Genomic DNA, 20,901 nt, shown 5'->3' with positions numbered 1-20,901 from the left:
GTGCAGTACTGCATCTAAGATGTCAGATTGAAACTGCCACTGCTGGAAGGAAAGGAGGATCTTTTTCTGCCTCCCCACTTCCAGCCACTCTCTGAAGACTGGAGAAGGGACCCTCATAAGAATATTAGGGGGGGCAGGTAGGGGAAGTATGGCTTTGTTTTTTGCATCTTCAGATGAGGACTAGACCATGTGAAAAATGAACATAAGACTTTATCTGCAGTTCATTAATTTTCAGCTTTGTATTCTTGTTATAAAAAAGTGTGCCTAGACCAGGCATAGGCAAACTCCGGCCCTCCAGATGTTTGGGACTACAATTCCCATCATCCCTGGCCACTGGTCCTGTTAGCTAGGGATGTTGGGAATTGTAGTTCCAAACATCTGGAGAGCTGGAGTTTGCCTATGCCTGGCTTAGACACTGTTATGGTGCCCATAACCTAGATTTAAGGTGCCATTTAGCTCCTAGCTTTCATATCTCAGTTTCTAACACTGATTGCTACTAGTAAGTGTCAATAAAAGTCTTACCATATATGAAATCTTCTTACTCCCACAGGCACATGAATACACCTACTGGACTCACTGGCCAGTACAAGTAAGATCTTGAGCAGAAAGCATAATTCTATGGTAAAGCTAATGCTCCACAAGTCAAAGTCCCAAGTTTGATTTCCACTGTCTCTGGCAACTGAGGCCTGTTCCAGGAACATTCAATACTGCATAATGGATTAGTTCTGCTTTCCTCAGCTATTTCTTTCCGCAATCTAAGCTTGTAACTGTCATTGTTAGCTACCCTGGGATGATTTTTACCTGCCCTGGGCTTCTTTTACAGTATGGACAAGAAGAAATAGTAGTAGTAAGTAACAACAACATTTTAACCCTTTCTTCCTGGCAACATCATTCCAATGGCAATCATGCATGAGGATCCCGAGGTGCTGGTCTGGGGACTACAATTGATTGTGGTTACAGAGTATACTTCTATTCAATGGTAAACCAAATCAAGTGGGAAAATACTGTTAAAAGCAAGATACCTAGTTATACTAAGAGTAGACCCACTTAAATCAATAGTCTTAGGTTCACCAATGGCTTAATGCTGCTCAGGCTCTACTGCAGCAGTGTACTTTTTTATGTATTAAAAATATTAATGTTATTGTGTTCTGAGTGTTAATGTCACATGCAGTTTGGCCTTGAGAAGGAATAATGCCTCTTAAAGATGGTGCTTGCCATTCAAAGCTTTTATAAGTACAGTGGTGCCTTGCTAAACGAAATTTCCGCTTAATGAAAGGTTTTTTCTAGCGGAGGTTGCCTCGCTAGACGAATTTGTTTTACGGAAAATTCGTCTAGCGAATCACGGTTTCCCATAGGAATGCATTGAAATTCAATTAATGCGTTCCTATGGGCAAAATTTTTTTTTAAAAAAAATATTCAATGCATTCCTATGGGATTCGCTAGATGAATTTTTCGTTATAAGAAAAGACCCGTGGAACGAATTAAATTCGTCTAGCGAGACACCACTGTACTTATAAAATCTTTAAAAGATTTTTTAAAAAATCTGCTGCTGATTCATTAAGGCACTTTTAGTTGATGAAACTTTTAAAAATGATTAACACTGCAAGTCTAGATTTTACCCAAATAGCATAAATCAAAAGTTTCTGCCAACTTGAAATATATTTATTTTAGCCTTTTCAAGATTGATGCAACAATTCTTTAATAATTAAAAGAGCTACAGCAGATGGTACTTTGCTGCCACAAGAGTACTGTAACAGAAATACTTATTTTATTGTCTTGTATTGTATGCACCTTGTAAGCCAGTGGACTGCCTGGATCTGCAAATGTAGGAGAAAGCATCTCCATGCAATCATGTCAATATCCTGCATCAAATTCACTGTCCCACAGGCTTACCTGATGAGCTACAAGGCCACTAACAATTATTTATAAAATCTAACAAAAACTCCTTAGAACAGCAAGTTTCCAAGGTAGGATGGTTTAAATTGAGCCACAACCATCGGGAGGGAAATTGTGTCCAAGATACAGATCTTGACCGGGTAGCATTCTGTCTATAACAAAGGCATTATTCTTACATCCCTGTCTCCCCAGACACTCCATTTATATAAATGAATGAAAAATCCAGTACAAACTCAGCAATATGCAACACCACACTCGTTTGCTATGGCAGGGAGGCATCAAGTCTTTGAGGCTCAATCTAAGCCTGCTGAAATCCTCTATATCATACAGGTGAAACTCGGAAAATTAGAATATTGTCGAAAAGTACATTTATTTCAGTAATGCAACTTTTTATTTTTATTTTTACAACTGCTTTCTTTTGGAAATTCCACAGTAATAAAACAAATAGTTACAACAATACAAAAATAAACATCACTATTATATTTCAATAATTACATTCCATTTATAATTGACCCGCCTAACGACAAATAATTACAATTACAACAAATAAAGGCTTGATGTATCTTGCTTTGCATGTCATGCATCTATCTCATATATTGGTTTTACCTTTTAAGTTGCATTACTCAAATAATTGCACTTTTCGACAATATTCTAATTTTCCGAGTTTCACCTGTATTGAAATCACTGAGGCTTTCAACAAAGGCCTTCAATAATTCAGCCAAGCAGCCTGTTAGGCAGCAAACTGGACAAATCAGTAACAGAGTCCATTCTAAGTGTGATCCCTAGAAAAATAAAATTAATTTGAAACTGAAAGCCAACTTCACAATATACCTGGCCAAGAAACAAAACTGTATCCTGCATATCACAGCAACCACAATCATCACCTCCTAGCTAAGCACTGAATATTTACCCAAATAGGAACTAGCCAATATAGGTTCAGTAGTCTTACACAGAAAAAGTGCCGGCAATGCAGCCCAAGTTAGCAAGATGATCCATTCCTAGTCATGAACATGGCACTAACCCACCAGCAGCTGATATCAGGCCAACAGTCCAAATATTCCAAGTCTTCATATCATTTAACCCAGTGCTCCCCAACCTTTTTATCACCGCGGACCAGTCAACGTTTGATAATTTTACTGTGGCCCGCTGAGGGGGGGGGGGCATTTATTGTTTATATTTTATTTAGATTGTTTTGATTTAATAATTTTAATTTAATTGTATTTAATGATCCTTAGGCGGCCCGGTGGGGGACCCAGGTGGCGCTGTGGTTAAATCACTGAGCCTAGGGCTTGCTGATCAGAAGGTCGGCGGTTCGAATCCCTGTGACGGGGTGAGCTCCCGTTGCTTGGTCCCAGCTCCTGCCAACCTAGCAGTTCGAAAGCACGTCAAAATGCAAGTAGATAAATAGGAACCGCTACAGCGGGAAGGTAAACGGTGTTTCCATGTGCTGCTCTGGTTTGCCAGAAGCAGCTTTGTCATGCTGGCCACATGACCAGAAGCTATACGCCGGCTCCCTCGGCCAATAATGCGAGATGAGCGCGCAACCCCAGAGTCGGTCACGACTGGACCTAATGGTCAGGGGTCCCATTACCTTTACCTTTAGGCGTCCCGGTACCAATTGATCCACGGGCCGCTACCGGTCCGTGGCCCGGGGGTTGAAGACCACTGATTTAACCCATCCTTCAACATTATCTCCACACAAATCTATAACTGGCATAGGTTTGACCCTGCCATCTCTCCACCACAGAATTAGATTCCAATTTATGTATTACTTTTCATACAAAATTACATCTTAGTAGGAATTATCCAGCCAGGGCTTAATAATTCTTAAGAAGAGGTAATCCCTGTTTACAAACACCAGAAAGCAGGTGTCTGGAAATTTTAGCTGTGGATCAGTCCTTGCTTTCAGGTCAGCAATGTCCTGCCCATTTTTCTTTGGAAGGAAATGTGTGGGTTTATCACATGTAAAATGAGATGCTGTTATTTCCCTTCTTCTAAAGAATTCAGGGGAATGGGAAGAATCTTCTCTCTGTGTGCTAAGATATGTAAAAAGTCTGATGGAATGTAATTCTCTTACTGCTAACCAAACACCTGTAACAAAACAAATTACAGACAACCCCCGATTTGTGTGGGGGTTGAGTTCCTGGTGTTCCCCCCCCCAAGCAAGCCCACCCTCATGCTCAGCAATTTCTGGGTTGCAGCAATGCACGTGTGCACTGAACAAGTGTAAAATGGCAATTGCCTGTATGCTCTCGCATTTTGCACCAGATACAAAGACTTAAAGTACAGTAGAAGAAACTGTTTCAGACCTTCTCCAAAGCAGACCTGAAAATGAGACACAAGATACCATTCCTCCTCTAAATACCAGTTGTCTCCTGTGCTCAAATTTTTTTAAAAACAACAACAACAACCTACACCTCATTTCATGCTGGAAATCTGCATTAGTAGGCATTATTTTCCTCAGTAGGTGTGGTCACTGATAAAATTCAGTTTATGGTCACTATTGGTGGCGATATGGAAATGTTTGCAGGCCCAGTGGGTAAAAATGTTTAAATTTTCTCATAGATTTTTGATGGGTTCTGGAATCTATAAACATTTTAACCCACCCTTAGGACACATACCAGGGAAAGAACGATGGTACTGATATTACCATGGGATGTTGCATATTAAGCTAATCTCTGAACAAGAAAGTACAAGGTGATGGATTATTCAAGTTAAAATTAATAGGAACATGGAAAGTACTCTTACATGTCAATTGCTTAATTTTCTCACAGAATCCCTTAAAGACCTACCGGTACATCATTGTATATATCCATGTGAATGTACAAATGAAAATGATTTACCGGTAAACATTTAAATGCACAGAACACTCAAGGCACAGCTGCATGAGCTTTGCAATTTTTAGAACAAGAAAAGCAAAATTTTGCACACACAAAAAATTGTAAAAAAAATAGCACACATTTAGTCTGAATAAATAAATCAGCATATAATAGCAATAGAAAATGGGTATGGGCATCAAATGCCTGTCCACTAAAAATCCTACTGAACTCTTCTGGTTATGAAGATTTCATCAGCCTTAATCATTAATAGATTTAAAACAGATAGATTTAATTTTATCTCAATTTTGCAGGCAATGCAAAACAGTCTTTTTGCATGCAAAATAAACACCAGTTTGTTGCAATACTACAAATAGCTACTCAGAAGTCTATTCTGATAGACTATTCCGATAGGTCACACTCCAATGTAAAGGGAACAGAAGAATGTACAGTAGTCTCATTCTTGAGGACTGTTTGTATCATGGCCTGAAAATATACGGGGTGTGGGTGTGTACACCCACACCCACACACCGTATATTTTCAGGCCATGATATATATATGGTATATAAAAACACAGTTAAGTTGGCAAGTCAACCTAGGATTTAGGCAGAAAGCGTGCTGCTCTGGTTCGCCAGAAGTGGCTTTGTCATGCTGGCCACATGACCTGGAAGATGTATGCCGGCTCCCTCGGCCAATAATGCGAGATGAGCGCGCAACCCCAGAGTCAGTCATGACTGGACCTAATGGTCAGGGGTCCCTTTACCTTTAAATATTTTGAGTGTGTACTGAGAAGCACTATATGAGCAAAGGTGTTGTACAGATGAGTCACAATTTGCATGGGGGGTAGGTTCCAGGAACTGCATGAAAAGCCAAAATCACGTATAGCCAGAACAACCCCAGAACTGCCCCCACGCGACCATCACTACCTGTGTGAGACCTTCTGTGAGTCCACTAAGCAAGGAAGAGGTCTTAAAACAGAACTTTCCAAACTTTTTTACGTTGGTGACACACGTTTTAGACATGCATCATTTTGTAACACAGTAATTCAGTTTTACTACCAAACTGGAGGTTAAACTAACCCCTTTCCAGCCCAAGGAGGAGGGCGGGGAGCATTTGCATGACAGTGCAGCCGAAACACTAACTTTTCACGACAGTTTGGAAAGCTTTGCCTTAAAAGCTTTCTACGACAGAAAAACCTGGCTCTGGGAAGATTTCATATGAGCTCTAGAGATCATTGCAAGATATCAGATGACTAATAGGCTAGTTTCAACACACTCACATATCCTCCATCCAGACAAGGAAGAAGTATTATCAGAGTGCAAGGACTCATGCAAGCTAGGCAAGAACACTTAAAGAAGGTGAGATGCAGAGTGAATGAGGGGTGTGGCTGGGCAAAGACTCAAGAGCTACATACAGAGACCTGGAAAGCTGCATTTGTCCCTGTGGCCCAAGGTTCCCAACACTGGCCCTAGAGAATTGTTCTAATTTAGCATGTTTAATTTACTTGAACTGGGGAGCTTGCTTAACACAGTGGTACCTTGGTACTCGAACAGCTTGGCTCCCAAACGCCGTAAACCCAGAAGTGTTCTGGTTTGCAAATGTTTTTCAGAAACCAAATGTCAGATGTGGCTTCCGCTTGAGTGCAGGAAGCTCCTGCAGCCAATTGGAAGCCACGCCTTTGTTTTCAAACCGTTTCAGGAATCGAATGGACTCCCAGAATGGATTAAGTTCGAGAACCAAGGTACCACTGTACTGGATTTGCAACTGACAGACAATCAATGTTACTAATGAATTTATAACACAGAACTTTTTCCATGAGAAAGAGATACTGGAAACTTTTCTAAAAAAAATTCTGCTCCCTGATAATTGTTATATAAAACAATGTACTCCTGAGTGTTTCAGACTCTTCCATCTTCTGCAGGACATGAAAGTAACTCGTCTAATGCAGAAATATACACCAAATCAACAACATGCTAACGTGAGCCAAAAGTTACTTCTTAGAAACTGGTTCTAATTGGCGAAAAAATGAAAAATACAAATTTAAGAAAAAGCCTGCTGCACCCCAGCAGATAAAAAAGTCTTTGGTGGTGATGTGAACCCTGTCAGAAGCTATAATGCCAGGAACCTTTATCATGAAATAGTAGCCTATTCAGAACAATGTGTAAACACAATATGACTGGAAAGCTAGAACATTTAAAATTGCTGCATCCACAATATTGGTCATGTCATTAAGTCAAAATCTTCATCATTATTATAATTTAAAACATAGAAATGGTGTTAAGATGCCTATCCAGTAATTTCTCCTTAAATATGTGATCTTGGAAAGACAAATTTAATAACCAATATACCTATTGACTTAAGAACGCTGAAGCAGTGGGCAACTATGAAAGGAAGCAGCCTTTCAGGAGCAAACAACATCTACACCTTTTGTGGCACTGAAAAGTCAGATTGCCCCACCATCTCCCTTTAAGGGTTAGCCCATTTTAAATCAAATTATAAAACCAGGTGCCATTCCCCCTTTTACTTATAAAAACCTCAAGTGTCTCAGAGCAGCACAGCAAAGGAAGCATTATTTAAAAGCCCTTGGCACTCCTACCCTAAGACACAGAAAAAAGTGGTTGTTACAATAAAGTAAATCTCATTTTAAAATTAAACTAGCCTAGATTGGAAAAATGTGTTCTAGGGGAACAAGTTTACACCCAGACAGCACATTTTACTCCATGTGAGAGGATGTTCTAAACAGTTTTACAACAAGTCAATGAATATAACAAACCATTATGCTTAGGATAACTATGCTACTAGTATTTACCTGCTTCTTCTTTGATAAACTGCAAGTCTTCTTCTGGATATTGGACCGATGATTGAGTAGCTGCACATTCTTCTAATGTTTCTTCATTATTGGGTGGTATATTGTAAACAAACCTTTTAGCAGTTTGGTTTTTCCTTCTTGCTTTTCCAGGTTCTTGAAGCGATTGTCCCTGTGAGCTCATATCATTCCATACAAATACCTTTCCCTCACCTTGAGATTCATTTTCAGCCATTTCAGGTGAGCTGTCCTGGACCCAATCATGCATTTGGTAATTTTCAGATTGGCTCTCATCTATGCAGTAGCCATCATTTTCAGTTTTTATACTGCTTGCCAAGTTAGTAAGATTTCGTGTGGCCCAAAAACTAGCAACTTTCTGATCCCTTGAAGACAATCCATCCCTGCTAACAGACCTTCTATTGTAATCCACAACGACAGCTTCTGGGGCTTCTGATTTTATGCTTATATTTAAGGCATCTTTGATAAAATTGCGACAGGATTGGACAACCTCTGTCATTTGAAGGTAGCTGGCTACTGACATTACTTCAATTGCATTCTGGCTTGTAAGCACAAGGTTGCCAGAATATAGGAAGTCCAAGATGACAGAGAAGCCTTGAACAGCAACAACATCTAAGTAGGTAACAGTGGTTTGGTTACGGCTTTCTTTGTTTGTAAAGCAATATAGAGTCTTGAAGAAACGGCTGCCTGCAACCAGGATGTTTTTGTGAGCTCTGAAGACCTTTCCACTCACTACAATATGAACATCACAAAGAATGCCCTTTTTCCTCTGCTCATTTAGTTCTTGTAATAGTTGATAGCAGTAAGAGTTCTCATTTGGCCTAATGTTGTAATCACAATCCCTCTCATTAGCCAATTCCGATGTTACTTCAGATTCCTGTAATTGAGAATGGAGGAATTAAGAAGTTAGTATCTAAGTAGTGACTTTTTGGTTTGAAGTTCCAAATGAATAAGACTATTTTTTATTTCTAACTTACCAATTAAAGAAGTATTTTGTTTAGTGCTCAGCCCACAGCCTCCCCATCATTCAGTTCAACAAAACATACACTAATAATAATACAGTAATAATAATAATACCCTGCCACTCTGGGCGGCTTCCAACAGAATATTAAAATACAATAATCTATTAAACATTAAAAGCTTCCCTAAACAGGGCTGCCTTCAGGTGTCTTATAAAAGTCTGGTAGTTGTTTTTCTTTTTGACATCTGGTGAGAGGGCGTTCCACAGGGTGCGTGCCACTTGTTCTCACAGCGAGGGAACCGCCAGAAGGCCCTTGGCACTGGACCTCAGTGTCCGGGCAGAACGATGGGGGTGGAGACGCTCCTTCAGGTATACTGGACGGAGGCCGTTTAGGGCTTTAAAAGTAAACACCAACACTTTGAATTGTGCTCGGAAACGTACTGGGAGCCAATGTAGGTATCATGCAGTGGTATCATGCAGCCAACACAAATCAAGGATTCTCAACTATTTCAACTCATTATTTCTTGACTCTATGGTAAACTTTATAAATGCATTTTTAATAACAAGCAGATAAGCTATATTAAGGATACAACCTCATGCTGTTTCCAGCTGCTTAGGAGAAACAGGCATTGTTCCCTCAATGAAGAATGCAATTGCACTTAGAATCACGAGTTGGAAGGTACCACCAAGGTTCATCTAGTCCAACCCCCTGCAATGCAGGAATCTCAGCTAAAGCCTCCAAGAAAGAGGCGTCCACAACCTCTCAAGGGGAGTCCAACAGCTCTTACTGTCAGAATGTTCTTCCTGATGTTTAGTTGGAATCTCCTTTCTTGTAACTTGAAGCCATTGGTTTGAGTTCTATAATAATAATAATAATAATAATAATAATAATAATAATAATACCCCGCCCATCTGGCTGGGTTTCCCCAGCCACTCTGGGCGGCTTCCAACAGAAAGATAAAATAATCGATTAAACATTAAAAGCCTCCCTAAACGGGGCTGCCTTCAGATGTCTTCTAAAAATCTGGTAGCTGTTTTTCTCTTTGACATCTGATGGGAGGGCATTCCATAGGGTGGGTGCCACTACCGAGAAGGCCCTCTGCCTGGTTCCCTGCAACTTGTCGACATCCTTCTTAAATTGTGGTGCCCAGAACTGGAACAGTATTCCAGGTGTGGTGTGAGTGACCAAGGCAGAATAAAGTGGGACTATTATTACTTGCCTTGATCTGGACACTATACTTCTGTTGAAGTATAGCTTAGAATAGCATTAGCTTTTTTGCTGCTGCATCACATTGTTGACTCACGTTAAGTTTGTGGTCCACAAGACCCCTAGATCCTTTTCTCATGTACTGCTACAGTAGTAAGCAAAGTCTCCCCCTACCTTATATTTGTGCTACTGCTTCTGCCTACCTAAGTGCAAAACCTTACATTTGTCCCTACTGAAATTCACTTTTAGTTTGGGCCCAATTCTCCATTCACTCTGCTAAGGTCATAAAGGTAAAGGTAAAGGGGACCCCTGACCATTAGGTCCAGTCGTGACCGACTCTGGGGTTGCGCGCTCATCTCGCATTATTGGCCGAGGGAGCCGGCGTATAGCTTCCAGGTCATGTGGCCAGCATGACAAAGCTGCTTCTGCAGAACCAGAGCAGCACATGGAAACGCTGTTTACCTTCCCGCTGTAGCGGTTCCTATTTATCTACTTGCATTTTGACATGCTTTCGAACTGCTAGGTTGGCAGGAGCTGGGACCAAGCAACGGGACCAATCCTGTATTCAACAGCATTAGCTACCCCTCCGAGTTTGGTGTCATCTGCAAATTTGATGAGCATTATCTCAGTTCTTTCAACCAATGACTTCAAAATAAGGTGATTAATCCTTTGCTTTAGAAATAAAACTCAGCCATGTATACACTGTGGATCCAAAGTTGAAGGTGCACCTGTTTCAGAGTTTGCTGACACAGCAGAATCCCCTCACAAGAGGAGTTCCTCTCACCCTCAGCCAAAACACCCTCATCCTCCATCCCACAAATTAATACTCAGTGGTGCCTTTCTTCCTTGCACAAGTTACACACCCAGAAAAAGTATAGACGATTCCACTGTCTTTGCCTACCAAACCAATAATCTCAGTTAACACAATTATGGGTATCAACTAACACTCCGTCAAAAGCAATGGGACTAGAACTCTTTGTACCCTAGACAGAAAGAGGGCGGGGAGGGAGAGTAACAGTAGCACACACATACACATTTGATACTCACCTGAAGGCGACTGTTGCTGCAAAATGCTACATCAATTTCACCTTTGCCACGCACACTTTCAACCTATCTGTCCTGTGCAGCAGCTCTACACACCAGAAGTTGGTGGTTGCTCTAGCAACACAAACCCATGTTCATATATGGGTATAAAGCCAGAGGCTAGGATGTGAACCCAGTTACAGTAACTGCTGTATCATCTAATAACTTGATACAGCTGGTAATAGGATACAGCTGAAAACTTATGACAATGTAAGCAATTCATTTGTGAATTGGAGCACAATTAATTCAAGATTCAGCAACCAAAACCTGACTTTGACTTGTTCCCAAAGTGCCCCATGCTTGAGCAATAGATATTTAGTGGTTTTATTATTCATTTGCTATTATCATTCAAGTTAAGTCTTTATGATTACATTATTTCTTTTTGAAAAATCTCAGTATACATATTGAAGGACATGTGACAAAAATATAGTCATACCTCGGGCTGCATCTGCTGTGGGTTGCGTCTTTTTGGGTTATGGACATGCCGAACCCGGACATCCCGGAACAGGTTACTTCTGGGTTCAGCGCGTCCATAACCCGTGCGCATGCGCAGAAGCGCTAAATCGCACTTTGCACCTGTGCAGATGCGACGAATGATGTCACGTGCCTGCATAGATGCTTAGGTTGCGGACTTTTCGGGGTGCAAAAGGCACCCCGGAACGGATCCACAACCCGAGGTTCCACTGTACAAGTAAGACCTGATGTTAGTGTCAATATAGCACCTGAAAAAAGTTAGTATTAATGTAAGAACTATCCCCATATGGGACAGTTGCATATTCCTGCATTGCAGGGGGTTGGACTTGATGATCTTCAGGGTCGTTTCCAACTCTACAATTCTATGATAATTTGCAATAAGTGATCCTAAACCAGTATCATGCTAAACAATTCTTCTTTAAAAGCTCATGTGCCAAAGGTATTTTCTAGAAATTTAGTTACCAATTACCACAATTTGTGGGGTGCGACAAGAGCAGTAGCAGATCTTGATTGCACCTGGAAAGGGACGGACTATACCTTGTGGTAAGAGTGGCTCAGAACCCTGCCCAACTGCCAAATAGGATTAGAAACTGGCTCAATCTCTGTATTAAAACAAGCTATGAATACTAGTAACTATCACTATGCCATTGCAGCTCTAATGCTGAACTATAATGAATGCTAACTAGTGAAGATGCAGGGAAGCCTAATGGTGAGTAACAAGAAGACCACTCAGGACATCCCAAATTGTCAACTCTTGTCTGAACTTGGGTCAGTTGCCACAAGACTGCCCAATACCAGAATTATTTGTAAGAATCCAGTAAGCAGTGAGTAACAACAACAACAACAACAACAACAACAACAACAACAACAACAACAATTTATTTGTATCCCACCCTCCCCAGCCAAAGCCGGGCTCAGAGCGACCAGCAACAAGTAAAAATAGCACAGTGTACATAAATCACAGTGTCATTTAATTAAAATACATTCTAAAATCAATTCAGAATCAAATTAATGGCAACCATTGGGTTAGGGTTCTATGAGGATTACAGAAAGAGAGAGTGGGTCAGACTGTGCCTTGGCCAAAGGCCTGGTGAAACAGCTCTGTCTTGCAGACCCTGCGGAAAGATGTCCAGTCCCGTAGGGCCCTAGTCTCTTGTGATAGAACGTTCCACCAGATCGGGGCCACGGCCGAAAAAGCCCTGGCTCTGGCTGAGGCCAGCCTAACCTTCCTGTGGCCCGAGATCTCCAAGATGTTTTTATCTGAAGACCGTAAGGTCCTCCATAGGACATACCAGGAGAGGCAGTCCCATAGGTATGAGGGTCCTAGGCCGTATAGGGTTTTAAAGGATAAAACCAGCACCTTAAACCTGATCCTGTACTCCACCAGGAGCCAGTGCAGCTGGTATAGCACCAGGTGAATGTGATCCCACAGTGAGGACCCCATAAGGAGTCTCGGCGTGGCATTCTGCACTCGCTGGAGTTTCTCTGGGATAGTATCAAGGGCAGCCCCACGTAAAGTGAGTTACAATAATCAAGCCTGGAGGTGACCGTCATGTGGATCACAGTGGCTAGGTCAGGGCAAGAGAGGTAAAGAGTCAACTGCTTAGCTTGGCGGAGATGAAAAAATGCCACCTTTGTTATATAGCTACAACCTCCGCCTCCATAGAAAGGGAGGTGTTGAAGATTACACCCAAACTCTTAACAGATGGCGCTGACACGAATTGCACCCCCACAAGAGATGGGAGTTGGCCCCCCAATCCCATATCGTCCCGACGCAGCCAAAGGACCTCTGTCTTCGAAGGATTTAACTTCAACCGGGTCCCACGTAACCATCCAGCCACAGCTTCCAAACATCTGATCAGTGTGTCTGGGGCCGAGTCAGGATGGCTGTCCATCAACAGATAGAGTTGGGTGTCATCAGCATACTGATGGAAACCCAAACCAAAACTCCGGACAAGCTGGGCAAGGGGGCGCATAAAGATGTTGAAAAGCATCAGGGAGAGTATCGCACCCTGTGGCACTCCACACACCAAGGAGTGCCAAGACAACAGTTCCTCCCCTCCCCCCAAGCACCACCCTCTGTCCCCGACCAGAGAGAAACGAGCACAGCCATTGAAGGGCTATGCCCTGGATCCCCACATTGGCGAGGCGGTGGTACTAGGTTAACGTGCAGACAAATCAATAGTGAACCAAAACCACTGAGCTACCATTTACTGCCTAATCCTATGGTCTTGGGAAGACCTATATTTACTCATTTCTTCTGCAAGTTGACCTACATTTGTTTATTTCTTATGCAACTTAATCAATTGAAAGGCAAGGTACAAATCTTAATTGGTAGCAGGGTTAGAAACTCAAATATACTGCCAGATGGCACCTTAAATCTAGGTTACAGTTGCCACAATGGAATATGTAGGTGCCATTTTTTCATGGAATGAAATTTATTTTTGTTTAATTTATATAGCTGCCCCATAGCAGTAGTACCCTAGGAAGCCAGTGGGGTATAGTGGTTAAAGTGTTGAACTAAGACATGGGAGCTTAGGATTCAAATCCCCACTCAGTCATGAAGCTCACTGGGTGACGTTTGGCCAATCACAGCCTCACAAGGTTGTCATACAGATTAACTGAGGGGGGGAGGTAAACAAAAAAGGTGGGATATAAATACAATAAATAAGCTCTTCTGCTTGCTTGCTTAAGAAAGCTGGAGATGTCAGTCGCCAACCTGGCGTCCAGAGATCTCCACATGGTCACAGTTAAACCTGCTCCAGTCGCAAAATGCACCTGACGGATTTCTAACTCTGATTGGTAGAATAGGTTACTGTCCACATTGCAACATTTTATAGAAAAATATTAAGTACAGCCTTTCCCTCCAAGACAAAATGCTCCTTTTCATTCAGAATCCTCAAGTCAACATATGTTTTAAAAAGAAAAAGGTAAACAGTCAACAAGGCTGATGGGATTATTTTATTTTCCAGCAAAGAGATGACACTTAAAATTATGGCATATTTTGAAATATTTTCTTCACACCCAATTATATAGAAACAATATACGCAAATAATTTCATGTCAGTGCTGGTCTTTAGCTGTGATTTCCACATTTTTTTAAAAAAATCTATTTTTATTTATGAAGAATACTAGGTACACTATTGACCACTACAGTTTACATTTTAACTTTCTAATATGTGATACAGTCACTTACATCACAATCCTATACATGTCTTGGAGGCAAGTCCCAGTAAGTTCAATGGAGCTTACAGTCATACCTCGGTTTAAGTACGCCTCGGTTTGAGTACATTCAGTTTAAGTACTCCGCGGACCCATCTGGAACGGATTAATCCACTTTCCATTACTTTCAATGGGAAAGTTCGCTTCAGATTAAGTACGCTTCGGTTTAAGTACTCCGCAGACCGTCTGGAACGGATTAATCCACTTTCCATTACTTTCAATGGGAAAGTTCGCTTCAGGTTAAGTACGGACTTCCAGAACCAATTACACTCATTCTTCGGGTTAAGTACGCTTCAGGTTGAGTACTCCGCGCACCCGTCTGGAACGGATTAATCCACTTTCCATTACTTTCAATGGGAAAGTTCGCTTCAGGTTAAGTATGCTTCAGGTTAAGTACAGACTTCCGGAACCAATTGTGTACTTAAACCGAGGTACCACTGTACTTCCAAGAGACAGAGTACAAGAATGGAGCCCTAACATTTCAGCTAAACAGGATAGCTACACCCCACTGCACCTCTTCAGATATGTATGCCAAGACATCTAGATAAAAAATAGAAAATATTAAAACACAGGTGTACAATTTCATTGATACAGAATTGGGGACTCTCCACAGCAGGAAGGGCTGTTGTGTGTGCATGCTAGAGAGGAGGAAGGAGAAGTTCATCCATGCAACATTGGATTTCACCCAAGCAATTTCACAAGTATTGTTGTTATTGTGTGTCTGATTTCTGAAGTGGTTCACAATGCATGGACAGGGAAGGGGGGTGGGTCTGCTCTTTACACTAAACTAAGTAAGCACACAGCTTCATGAACCCTAGGCACTAGAAGTTTAGAAGCAAAGATGATAGTAACAGAAGCTGAAGATCATTACTTTTCAAGTTAAAGAACTTTAGCTCCCGCTGAGCACAAAGCCTACATATTCAAGCAGAAGTGTGCCATGTGATTTTCCAAGTGCTACACTGGAAAGAGAACAGAAATCCTACTTGTCTTACTTCTCGTAACTGAAAATCATCATCATACAAAAAAAGCATAATTAAATTTTCTTTGTAATGTACTGTTGTGATAATCACACATCACCTTTTCTAGACAAGGCAAAGTTTCTACCTAGACACATTTGACAAAGGGAAACAAGTGAATGGATTCCATACATTCTACAAGAAAATTCAGATTGCTATTTTATACTGCTGCTCCCTCAAATGTCTGTGAAATGCAAGGTGAAATATAAGATGTGCAAACGGGAGGATTTTAATTAGCTTAACAACCTAATCCTCAAACAGATCTTCAGACACAAGCCCAAGAGATTTGGAGACTAACGCCCTACATCTATTTTCAGGATCCTTAAACTGAAGAGAGATCAGCTTCCTGTGCCTATTTAAAATATTATACCCCACATTCTCCACTGCATGAGTCTAAACCAGCTTTCTCAATCTGTTGCCCTCAAGATGCCTTGGACTACAACTCCCATCAGCCCAACTGGCATGGCTATGAGGAAAACCTCTGCATTTTACATAATTAAGTATGGCATAAGGAAAGCAACAACTACACTAATTGGAGCTGCTCATGTTTTACTTTGAGGGGGAAATAATTTGTTAGGCTTCCCAGATATGCTACCTTCAAATAGAAAGAAAGAGATATAAGACTTATGGAAAATATCTCCCAAGCAAAATGTATTCAAGTCATTTAGAAGGAATCAGAACAATGAGTTCCTATACCTGAGACTCCTGTAAACTTGAAACTACAGCTGTTACCCACCACCACTATATCTCAGTGCTGAAATACAATAGCTGTTATAAAGAAATTAGAATACGATAACTATTGAAATGCTAATGTTTAAGGACATACTTTGTAGGACACATTGCTTTCACTAGTCTCCAACACTCTATTCATTAAAATCACTACTGCTACAGATGAGAAACACAGTTTTTCAGTTGTTCTTCAGCAAGTTGATACACATATAGCCACCAGTGAATATTTCCTTTCCTTTAATCACAGGGAAGAATTTTATAGAGTGGTACCTCAACTTACGAATGCCTTGACTTCCGAAGGTTTCGACTTCCGAAGTCCGCTAACCCGGAGGTATTTTTGCCGCGCACGTTCTGCGCATGCGGAAAATGGACATTTTGACTTCCGAAGAGCGCCACGGAACAGATCACCTTCGTAAGTCGAGGTACCACTGTAGTTAAAAGACTGAAAAGATGCACAGTGCACAAAAAGCACCAAACCAAGCTTTGGGTGTTTGAAAGGCATACTGTCCTTTTTCCAGCACAAAGGTTTCAAGCAGGAAAACCTAGAAGTTTATAAAATTGAAAAGGCATTTATTCAATAGTGCTTGAAGCCTAAGTGACTATCCATGCTAAAAGCAGTAGGAACATGTAGCACACAAAGACAGAAGTCAATAAAGAGGGCCACAAATTTAAGCTGGCCTTCAAAGCCAATCATCATTACTATGACCTTGCCCCTTAAGTACCAAATATTGTACTGTTCTGAGGCAAGCACCTTCAAAAACAAAGCACAAATGCAGTGAAAACAATCCTTATTTCCAGCTCAAAGCTCAGAAAAGCAGAGGTGTCTACATTCTGCTTCAGAAATTACCTCCTAGGCACCTGTACAGAGATTTCCCTGTACAGAGAACTTCCCTGTAGTTCATCTGTCCAGCACTCACTGGTTCTGGCAAGGAGGCAAGAACATACCAGTGATTTTTTTGCAGGGGGGGTGACTGGCCTACCATGCTTAGAGTGAAAGTCTATTTATGCCCCCCCCCCAGATGAGAATATTTTGGAGCCTGCCTATGCACAGGCCCTCATTCCAGCCTCTCTAGTACTGCCCTACTAACCCAAATGAGGTAAGAAGCACACTCACACCAAGACATGGAATGGAGGGAAAAGTGTAATATGCACTTAAGTTTTAGGGAAACTGCCATAAATTTGAACAATGATTTCCACATGGCCAATTTCAGTTGATTGCTGGACAATTTAACTTCCATTCTACTAGTCATACTGGCTGGGGCTGACGGGAGCAACAAAATCTGGTGGCCCCGGGCTCCTACCCTTGCCTTAGGCCAAGTCACTAGCCATAAACTAGCTCCAGTCCCCACGTCCAATAAGGTCCCAACTTTGAATGTGCCCAACAGGCTTCATCAGATGACCGCACGATTCAGATGTACATTGGCATCCATTTTATTCACATATCCCTTAGCTGATTTTCTTAACCGATCTCAAATGATTTTTATGAAACTAGAAATGCTATTCTGAATTCCTAGAAATGTAAAAAATTCTACTTCACCACTATTTTAATAAATGTAGAACCAAACATACTATGTAGATATTTAATCATCTATATCCAGGTTTGCAGATGCAAAAGTGTCATGTGCAACTAGTTTCAGTATCAGTTTTACATCTGGAAAGCTGAGGGAATTTCTAAAGTTTGATATTATCTAGGAATACAGAATATTCCTATTGGAGTACGCTAAACGATTAATGTAATATTGCAAACCTGCACAAAAGCTTCTATGCAACTCACTTGGTTTCATCAATATTCTACACATAACCATTGCATTGAAGATAATGAAAGCCACTCAAAGCATCCTTCAGAACTATTTATAAACTATCTGCTGTCCTTGTGTGGGGGAGAATTCACAAAAGTCTAAGAACTCTTAAAGTTTCATTTCAGCCAATTAGACATAGTGTGGTGTAGTGGTCAGTATTACACTAGGACCTGGGGGACCAGGATTCAAATCCCCACTCTGCCATGAATCTCACTAAGTGACCATTAGCCAGTCATTGCCTCTCAGCCTAACCTACTTCACAGGGTTGTTGTGGGGATTAAATGAGGACAGAAAGTACACCATATTGAGCTCCTTGGAGAAAAAGGTGGGATATAATGCAATAAATAAATTTCAGTATCATTTACAAATTTTTCCAACTGTGGTTATTCATGTTTTTGAAGCATAGGGTGATCTATGTAAAAGCATCATATATGCATCTTGATCCAGGGTCTATGTAGTGGTACAAAGACAAATGTCACAGGGATCAACTGCAGAGGTTACTGCCTGCCAGGAGAACCTTACTTGTGTCCTCTCCATCTTTTACATTGGAGAACTAGATTGGAGAAACAGGTAATTACCATACAGGAAGCTATTATACAAGGTAAACATTATGGTAGCTCACAATGTTAAAAGGTTATGTGGCGGTCGGTAAAGCTTCTAAACAAAACTAACAGACAAGTCAGCTAGAAAACAGAAGGCAGAATAATCTGCTTACTGGAGACAGAAGGTGAACAGAGTACAATGTGCCCTCAAACCCAGGCTATAGGGGAGAGAAGAATCCAGTTAAAGCAGCTTGCACACGTGGGCACGCTGCTTTGCACGAGACTCCCCAAAGGAGAGATATGCCCCACCAGCCCTGACCCCCACACCAGCCGCCCCGCCCGTCCGAACCCGCTGCTCCCCCCTCCCTGCCCTGATTCGACTGACCTGCTCAGCAGTGACAGGCTCGTTGAGGCGGTGTTCGGTGGAGATGTGGTGCCTGAGAAGCAGGGCGCGCTTGTAGTTGCGAGTGCCCTTGCAGAGCTCGTCGTGCCCTCCGCCGCCGTTGCTGCCGCCGTCCGCGGAGGTGTTAGTGGAGGCGGCGGCAGTGCACCAGGCACAGGACACGAGCCCGGTCTGCTGGCAGTACTGCAGCCACGGGAACTCCTTGAGCCAGGCGCTCTGGAAGGAGACGTGCAGCTTCTGCAGGAGGGACTTGGGCCGGGTCGCCAGCGGGAAGTGCTGGATGCTTTCCCCCTCCCCCGCGCCCACGCTGCTGACCTCCGCCTCGTCCCCCCCGGACCGCCTGCTGCTGCTGCAGCTGCCGCCCTCGGCGCCGCTGCCATCGCCCAGGCTGCCCCCCTCGCCGTCCTCCTCGTCCTCGCTGCTGTCGCTCAGCGACCCCCCGTCCTGCACCAGGTCTTTCCCCTCCAGCACGCCCACGAGCTCCAGGTCCTCCTCCTCGCCACCGCCGGCCCCCCGCCCGTTCAACGGCCGCCGCGTCCAGGCCGCCCCTTCGCAGCCATTGTTCGCCGACGCCGAGCCCCCGCCGCGGAAGGCCAAGGTCCGGCGGTTCCTCTCGGCGAACATGGGGCCCACGGGGGCGGCGGCAGCGACCGGCGCGTCGGCACCTTCCGAGTTCGGAGGGGTGGTGGGTAAGAGCAGGAGATCCTTCCCGGCGGCGTCCGTGGCCTCCAGCTCGGCCACCTCGAACTCCACAGTCTCCAGCTCCACTTCCTCCTCCACCCCCTGGCCGTTCAGCTGCTCGGCCTCCTGGCGGACCCAGGCCTCGCTCGCGGCGCCGCCCCCGTTAGCCGTAGGGCCGCCGCCTCCCGCAACGGCGGCGGCGGCGGCCGCGCTGACCAGGCCGCCCCCCCGGAACGCCAAGGTCCTGCGGTTCATCTCCGCGAACATGGCGGGCGAGCGCGCGCGCGCCCCCCGCCCGCCTGCCTCCCCCCCGCCCCTCCCTCTCTATTCCCGCCGCGCGCCCAACTGTCCCCCTCCTAACCGACCGCGGTGACGGGTAAAGACGACGGAGGCAGCGAGCCTTCCCGGTTAGGTTCCAGTCAGCCTTCCCGAGTAATTAAAAAAAGGGGGAGTAAGGGCGGGGGGGGGAGGTTGAAATCTTATCCCGGCGCTCTCTAGCCCGTGTGGCCGCCTCCGCCTCCTTCTCCTCAAGCGCTCGCTCTCCCCCACTATGGATCCGACTCCGCCAGCCACAGCAGCAGCAGCAGCCCTTCCGCCCCAGCAGGCCCCGGCCCAGGTCGAATGGCAAATGAACAACGGACTGCGCCCACAATGCACTGGGGCGGCGGCGGCGGCAGCAGCAGCAGCCGCCGACGCCGCGGGGGAGGGGAGGAGAAAGAGGGAGAAGGAAGGGGGGCGAGGAGGAGCCCGAACAGCTGGCGAGTGTCAGGTTTTAGTGCGCGGTCGCGTCATGCGCGCCGCCCCGCCTCGCCACGAGTTGGCAGGACTTTCCGTGCGCGGCGTCCCCCACTCGTCGTTGTCGTCGTCAAAGCGCCCCCACCACTCCCAACACAAAACACCTTTCCGTCCCCAAAGACACGGCGCGGCTGTGCCCGCCCCCTCGCTGAGGGAGGGCCTTCCACCCTCCTGAGGCGAAACTCCCACCCCTTTGACATCATCGCCCTACAGCGCCCAGAAGTGGACATCTTGACTCGCCCACTTCACCGTGGGCCGCGCCGCCGCGCCCCGATTCTCCTTCCCTCCCCCCCCCCACACCCGGCCCTGAGGACACCGAAACCTTTCTCGGTTACGGCTCGCTGGAGAGCCATCTCTGCACCCCGCCCTGGGCGATAAGGAACTACGACGCTCCCCCTCTGAAGCGCTCGCACAACAAGGCGCCACGCACAAACACACACACAGAGAGGGTGTA

The 20,901-nt window shown here is 44.0% G+C and overlaps 1 protein-coding gene across 1 annotated transcript in view; it reads right to left on the bottom strand.

Annotated features, from left to right (window-relative positions):
* The window catches only part of ZBTB10 (zinc finger and BTB domain containing 10), a 28,840-nt gene extending 8,281 nt beyond the window's left edge, over positions 1-20,559 (bottom strand). Inside the window, exons 1-2 of the mRNA XM_035125615.3 lie at positions 18,954-20,559; positions 7,522-8,413 (exon numbers count right to left, since the gene is read on the bottom strand). Coding sequence (XP_034981506.3) covers positions 7,522-8,413; positions 18,954-19,919 — 1,858 coding nt within the window. The 5' untranslated portion in view covers positions 19,920-20,559. The remainder of the gene's footprint in view (positions 1-7,521; positions 8,414-18,953) is intronic.
* Positions 20,560-20,901: the final 342 nt, after the last annotated feature.

Source organism: Zootoca vivipara, chromosome 8, assembly GCF_965207765.1.
Source record: "Zootoca vivipara chromosome 8, rZooViv2.hap1.1, whole genome shotgun sequence".
NCBI classification, from domain to species: domain Eukaryota; kingdom Metazoa; phylum Chordata; class Lepidosauria; order Squamata; family Lacertidae; genus Zootoca; species Zootoca vivipara.
This window is presented reverse-complemented; position numbering and strand designations above follow the sequence as displayed.